We start from the raw sequence: 7,333 nt of genomic DNA on the forward strand, positions 1-7,333 counted from the left end.
AAAGGCAATCTCCCTAGAAACACATAGATTCAGTACAATTTCCTATATTATTTCCAACTCTAACCATGTATCTGTTCCTTGATCATTGCTTCTCATGATGAAAGAGACTCAATTCTTATTAACACCTTGAAATTAGATTTCATTCTCAGCTTTGACTGCCTGGCTAATTTCACTGTACAACTGGAGCTTGGGTCAACAGTACATCCCTGAGAACCTTTCATTTGAACCTTCCAGAGATAATCACATCTCTTTATTGACTCAGTAAATGTTCAATTAATAAAGTATCAACTGCACATTATTTTAAATAAGGTGATCTATTTCTTCACTTGACAGTGAAATCTTTGAAAGTGTGGATCAAGTGTTTATCATCACTGAAACCACAGAACCTCAGTTCCTAATGCATAGAGGTGATGCAATACATGTTTCTTGAATTTAGTTAAATAGAATTGAAGTGAGCTTACAAAGCAGGAAACTTGTTTTAATACACTCTAGAAAGCTCCTTAATTTCTATTTATTCATCCTAACAGCAGTGTGCCAAAGATTGTGGGTTTATAACAGTCTTGCAGACTCAAGTGATTGATAGAATAAAAAATTGCAAGGAAAACCTCTCTCAATAAGAACCACTGTCATTCACTCCTCTATCCATTTATAAAGCTTTTGCCAAATACCTAATGTATGCAAGACACACAGCTTATTTCTGGCAATACAAAGACATCCCTTCCCTCAAGGGTCTTCAAACCTAGTAGGATGATTTCAGTCATGTTACAGGAGGGATACTGGATTTCTTCTACCAAACAGTTGTTTTCCCCAGCACCTCATTTCTTACAATCCTGTAGTATAAAATCATAGAAAAAAGTTAATTAATGAAGACAACACTTAACATAAATGCAGAACCTGAATGTAGAAGCTGACAATTCTCAGTAAGCTTCAAGCTGTCAGTAACCATTGGCTTCCCTTCCACATAAGCTGAATTAGCATACACTGCCTCTTCTGCTTCTGGATCAGGGCCTCCTAGCCCTCTGGTAGCCAGAACCTGGGCTCCAGTCAGCACCATCTCAACATGAAGCTTTCCCTGGCCCTCCAGTTGGTCTTACAGAGGGAGCAGGACAGTACTCTCAGATTGCTCCCCCCTGACACCAATGACTCCTTACCTTCATGTTGGACACATGGCCTCTGAGACTCGGAGCAGGCAATGCTGTCACGATTTGGGAGCAGTTTTCCTACAGCTGTCTTTGGTGTGAATTACTGTACACTCACCACTTCTGCTCTCACTCTGTGCATCCACATGTTGGATCACTTGATTTTCTCATTTCCAAGGAACTGCTCTTGAGTATAGACAGAGAAGTGAACAGAATGAGATGTGACCTCTGCTTTTATGAAGTTTACATTCCCTGAACATAGAATACATTTGAGGTCTATGTGCCTTTGTTTATGCTTTTTTCTCTCTTCCCCTTATGATCTTCAAAAGGCTAAACATGTGTGGGGCCTTTAGGGACTTTCCACCCCCTCACTTGTTCCCGTAAACCAATTCTTCTCCCTATCGTGCGCCACTCCTTCTTCGTCGGGAAAGCTTCTACCCATCCTGAGAAGGTATCTATAAAAACTAGAAGATACCTGTTACCGTACCTTCCAGGGCATATTTCAGTGAAGTCGACCTCCCAATAGGCTCCTGGGCGGTCTCCTCTGAGCCTTTTTCCGACCTCAAGTTTTCCTTTATGGGAGTTTACCTGTTGGCATGGAATGCACTCTCGTGCAATCTGCTCAGCTATTTTGGTTAATCCAGAGGTATCATAACCTGTCTTATGTAATAGGGATACCATCTTCTTGGTTCCCAAGTGTGTCCATCTGTGAATCTGTTGTAGCATGGATTTTGCTTGTTGAGGAGATAATGTTCCTTTAGTTATGGCTGGGGTAATTGTTCCCCTATCATTTGGTTTCCCAGGACTCTCATCTGATAGTTCTAGTATGATTTCCCGTAGAGCCACTTCTCGTGCCACCCTATCTGCCATGTTGTTGCCTCTTGTCACCGGGGTATTGTCCTTCTGGTGTCCGGGGCAATGAATGATGCTGACTTTAGTGGGGAGCATGAGGGCAGCTAGCAGTGCCACTATTTCTTCTTTGTTTTTAATTTCTTTGCCCGCCGAGGTGAGCAACCCTCTTTGTTGGTAAATGGCCCCATGGACATGGGCGGTAGCAAATGCGTACCTACTGTCCGTATAGATGTTTACCTTTTTGTTTTCTGCTAGTTCCAATGCTCTAGTCATGGCGATTAGTTCAGCCCGTTGGGCCGATGTCCCTTGCGGTAATGCGGCTGCCCAGATGACCTCTTTCCCGTCTACCACGGCAGCTCCCGCCCGACGCTTACCTTCCTCTAGGAAACTGCTTCCGTCAGTAAACCAGGTAACGTCGGCGTTGGGGAGGGGCTGATCCATCAAGTCTGGTCTGCTACGGTGTGCTGCAGCCAGTACTTCCTGACAATCATGGATGACGGTAGTGCTTTCCAGGTCAGGGTCGGGTAGCAAGGTGGCCGGGTTGAGTCCTGTGGCTGAGGTAAACTTAATACGATCTGAGTTTAACAGCAGGGCTTGGTAAGGAGTCATCCTGGCATTTGTTAGCCATCTGTCGGGTGGCTGGCGAATTACACTTTCTAATGCATGGGGGGCTGTTATCGTTAGGTTCTGCCCCAAAGTCAGTTTGTCAGCATCTTTGACCAAAGCGGCCACCGCGGCGATTATTTTTAAACAGGCGGGCCATCCTGCTGCCACAGGATCCAATTTCTTTGATAGGTACGCAACCGGGCGATTCCAGGGGCCCAGTTTCTGAGTTAGTACTCCCTTTGCGATGCCTTTATTCTCGGCCACGTACAGATGAAAAGGCTTAGTAACATCTGGTAGCCCCAGAGCCGGGGCTGATAGTAGGGCTCGTTTAATTCGGTCAAAAGCCCGTTGTTCTTTATCACCCCAAGCAAAAGGGATGCCATTTTTGGTCAGGGGATATAAAGGGGCTGCTAATTCAGCAAACCCCGGAATCCATAGCCTACAAAATCCGGCCGTCCCCAAAAATTCCCTAACTTGTTTGGGACTCTTGGGGGCCGGTATCCGGGCAACAGTGTCTTTCCTGCTTTCCGAAAGCCATCTCTGTCCTCCTTTTAACAAGTACCCCAGGTAACTAACCTGTCGTTGACATATTTGTGCTTTCTTTGCTGAAGCCCGATATCCCAATGTTCCCAGTTCTGTTAACAGCCTCTCGGTTCCCTTGATGCAGTCCTCTTGGGTTTCAGCAGCTAAAAGAATATCATCGACATATTGAAGTAGAGTTACCTGGGGATTGGATTCTCTATAAGATGCCAAATCCTGGTGGAGAGCCTCATCAAAAATGGTGGGGGAGTTCTTGAATCCTTGTGGCAGGCGAGTCCATGTCAGCTGGCCTGACATCCCAGAGGCTGGATCCTTCCACTCGAAGGCAAAGTAAGGCTGACTGAGAGAAGAAAGTCTCAGGCAGAAGAAAGCATCTTTAAGATCCAAAACAATGTACCAAGTGTGCTGAGGTGGAAGAGTACTTAAGAGATTGTAGGGGTTGGGTACCGTGGGGTGGAGGTCCATCACCCGCTTATTTACCTCTCGTAGGTCTTGTACCGGTCGGTAATTATTAGTTCCTGGCTTTTTAACTGGCAAAAGAGGGGTATTCCATGCAGATTGGCACCTTACCAGGATCCCTAATTCCAGTAACCTTTGTATTTGAGGACGGATGCCATCTCGGGCTTCTTTACTCATGGGGTATTGGCGGACCGTCACTGGGGTGGCGGTTGTTTTAAGTTCTACCACCACAGGGGGCCGATATTTTGCCATTCCCATACCGGCAGTTTCTGCCCAAGCCTGTGGAAACCTAGTCATCCAATCCTGCATGTCAGCTTGTGGAGGCGAGGGTGTTTCATATATCCTGTGTTCATCTTCCAGTTTCATGGTCAAGATTTGGAGTAATCTCCCTTGGTTGTCAGTTATGGTGGGCCCTTCTGGTTGAAAGTGGATTTGGGCCCCCACCTTAGAGAGTAAGTCTCTACCTAGCAGAGGGTATGGGCACTCAGGTATGACCAAGAATGAGTGGGTTACTCGTCCCACCCCAAGATCTACTGTCCTTCGGGTGGTCCATGAGTACTGCTTATTTCCAGTGGCCCCCTGGACCCATGACCTTTTAGTTGAAAGGGGGCCCTTTGAATCGAGGAGGACTGAGTGCTGGGCTCCGGTGTCCACCAAGAACTGGACGGGTTCCCCCTCCACTTTAAGAGTTACCCTGGGCTCGGGGAGAGGGTCCGAGCCCTGACTTCCTAATCTTCCTCTTCCAATGTTAAGATTTTATCTCTGGTTGGCCTTCCCCCGTTCCTTTTTTAGGGCATTCTCTTGCCCAATGACCTTTTTCTTTACAGTAGGCACATTGGTCCTTGTCTAATGGCCGCCTTCTATCCGTTGTTCGTCCTTCCTGTCTATTTCTGTCTCTACTGTTTCCTCCTCTGACTACAGTGGCCAGTATCTTACTCAAATGTCTTTCTTGCCTCTTATCTCGTCTTACCTCATGAGCCTCTTGTTCCTTCTGCTTTCTTTTTTCCCTTTCTTCCTCTGTCTCCCTCTTATTATATACCTTATCTGCCTCTTTTACTAAGTCCTGAAGGGAGAAACCTTGTAGGCCATCCAGCCTTTGTAACTTCTTTCTAATATCAGGGGCCGCCTGGTCAATAAAGGCCATTGCTATGGTGGCCTTATGTTCCTCAGAGGTTGGATCATAAGGAGTGAATCATCTAAAAGCCTCCATTAAGCGTTCTAGGAACACGGTTGGCGATTCCTGGGGCCCCTGAGTTACCTCTCTTACCTTAGCCAAATTCGTGGGGCGCCTGGCCGCTCCATGGAGACCCGCCACCAGAGCCTGGCGATACATTTTCAGGTGCTCCTTACCTTCCAGGGTATTAAAGTCCCAATTCGGCCTGACGAGTGGAAAACCAGCATCAATCTCATTAGGCAACTGGGTAGGTTGTCCATTGGCGCCTAACACATTCTTTCTAGCCTCCAGGAGAACCCGTTGCCTCTCCTCAGTTGTGAGGAGAGTCTGGAGGAGCTGTTGACAATCATCCCAGGTGGGTTGGTGGGAGAAGACAAGAGACTCTATTAGAGCAGTAAGAGCCTGTGGGTTTTCAGAGAAAGTAGGGTTATGCATCTTCCAATTATAAAGATCTGCAGAGGAAAAGGGCCAGTATTGAAGGGGCCTATTCCCGTGGTTATCGGGGGGGCCATATTCTCTAAGGGGTAAAGCAGTAGAATCCGGGGAAACAGCCCTCCGGCTTCTGGTGCCCGCCGAGGGACCCCCCCTTTCTGCCATAACAGGTGGCCCTACTGGTGCGGAGGGTTGTAAAGCTGGGGGTCCTAGGGGCGACATGGGATTTAGGGCCGGAGGATAAGGAGGTGGGGAATCTAGAAGAAGCAAATCAGACTGCAGGTCAGGATATATCGCCTTTGGCGGGTCCGGGGCAGCAGATGACTTTTCCGTGTCTGGGGTTTTCTTCAGGGCCAATATCTCCGATTGTGCTGGAGCGCATGCAGACGTGCCTGTTGAGGAAACAAAGGGCCGGACCCACGGAGGCGGGGAGAGAACTAGATCTTCCCAGACCAAGATATATGGTATCTGGTCTGGGTGTCCGTGGGGTCCTGTGTTAAAGACCCTAGACTTGACTAGCCCAACCTTATCTAACAAAAAAGATCCTTCGGGTGGCCACCCTGTCTGAAATGTAGGCCACTCAGAGGTACACAGCGTTTGCCATTTTCCTTTCCTTACTTCTACCGAAAGGTTGTGGGCCCTAGCCCTAACTTCGGTCCAGTGGCTTAGGGTAAGAGAAAGAGGAGTCGTCATAGTTTGTCCCATTGTCGTCCGTCAAAAGAAAGATAATAGTACAGAAAAACAATAAAATTTCAAAAGACACACATTGATATTGCCGCCGCGAACTTAAACCCGAAACCAACTCAAATTCAGATGGCAGCTTATATAACCTGCCAGAACCAGCCGCCGCGAACTTAAACCCGAAACCAACTCAAATTCAGATGGCAGCTTATATAACCTGCCAGAACCAGATGAAGGGGAGACAAAATTTGTTTCTCCTTCCAGATGGACCACCAGGGCGTCCCCCGGGGCCCGTGGACACCAGCTTTCGGCACGTCTGCCTAGCCAGGAGTCCAATACAGATTCCACAGCAAGCCGGTTCGCACGGCTTTTTCCTAATGGCGGCTAGCAACAAACAAACGACAAACAAACAGACAATTGGGCTCGAGCCTACCTGATACCTCCGACTCCCGATGTTCTTGTGACCCGGGGGCGAGTGGGGATCCCGGACGAGCCCCCAAATGTTAGACCCAAGCGGTCTACGAGGGATTCCAACTCGCCCAAGAACCGCCAAGAGTCGAGAGCCGTTGCAACACGCAAGAGGTTTATTAGGAGCCGATGCACCGGGGTTCCCTGAACCTCACGCAGGAGGCCGATGGGGAACCCCTAAAAGCGGAATCACATACTTTTTATAGGTTTATTTACTCATAGGGCGGGTATATTCTCACAATGATTGGGTAAATGTGGTGACTTTTGAATTCATTGGCTTAGGAACTTTTGTCCCACCTTCTGGCCGTTATAGTTGTCTGTTCATTGTGGCGGTTAGGGCGTATACCTGTTACGGGCAACTGGAAAATTACCCGCTGTCTGGCAAGTCCCCGTCAACTGAAAAACTCCAAGAATTGGTTTCGATAGGGAGAAGGAGTGGCGCACGATAGGGAGAAGAATTGGTTTCGATAGGGAGAAGGAGTGGCGCACGATAGGGAGAAGAATTGGTTTACGGGAACAAGTGAGGGGGTGGAAAGTCCCTAAAGGCCCCACACATGAACACTCACTACTTTTAGAAGTGTTTGTGTATGTATGTGTGTGTGTGTGCATGTGTTTGACGCTGTGTCCACCTTCCAAATACATACATATACACATACACAGAAGTCCCCCTAATAAAGTATTTTTTTCTTTTTCTATCAAAAAACTTCTTGCTGCATGTAGATGACACTTTCTTTTTCTCTTTACTACCTACAAGACCTAGCACAGTATCTCAAACACCTTCCATGGGCACCTGAGGAGTAATGTATAAATAAATAAATGAGCAAATGATGAGCCCAAGTTTGCAGTCATCCACTTATATGAGAGCAATTAAAAATTGTTTAAAACATGCTACTTTGTGATAGATTACTATTTTCAAATATCGACTGTCTCTGCCTGTGTGATGATTATACTTCCCCAGCCCCTTGACGTGAGGCTAAGCCAA

General features: G+C 47.2%; 1 protein-coding gene across 1 annotated transcript; it reads right to left on the bottom strand.

The window, feature by feature from the left end:
* Positions 1–1,556: 1,556 nt before the first annotated feature.
* Positions 1,557–5,907, bottom strand: LOC136126123 (uncharacterized; the record flags this gene model as incomplete). The annotated part of the gene is given in 2 exon segments (XM_065881188.1): positions 1,557–4,333; positions 4,368–5,907. Coding segments are annotated over 2 exon segments (4,317 nt in total), but the record flags the coding sequence as incomplete, so codon positions are not given.
* Positions 5,908–7,333: the final 1,426 nt, after the last annotated feature.

This window comes from Phocoena phocoena, chromosome 7 (assembly GCF_963924675.1).
Source record: "Phocoena phocoena chromosome 7, mPhoPho1.1, whole genome shotgun sequence".
NCBI classification, from domain to species: domain Eukaryota; kingdom Metazoa; phylum Chordata; class Mammalia; order Artiodactyla; family Phocoenidae; genus Phocoena; species Phocoena phocoena.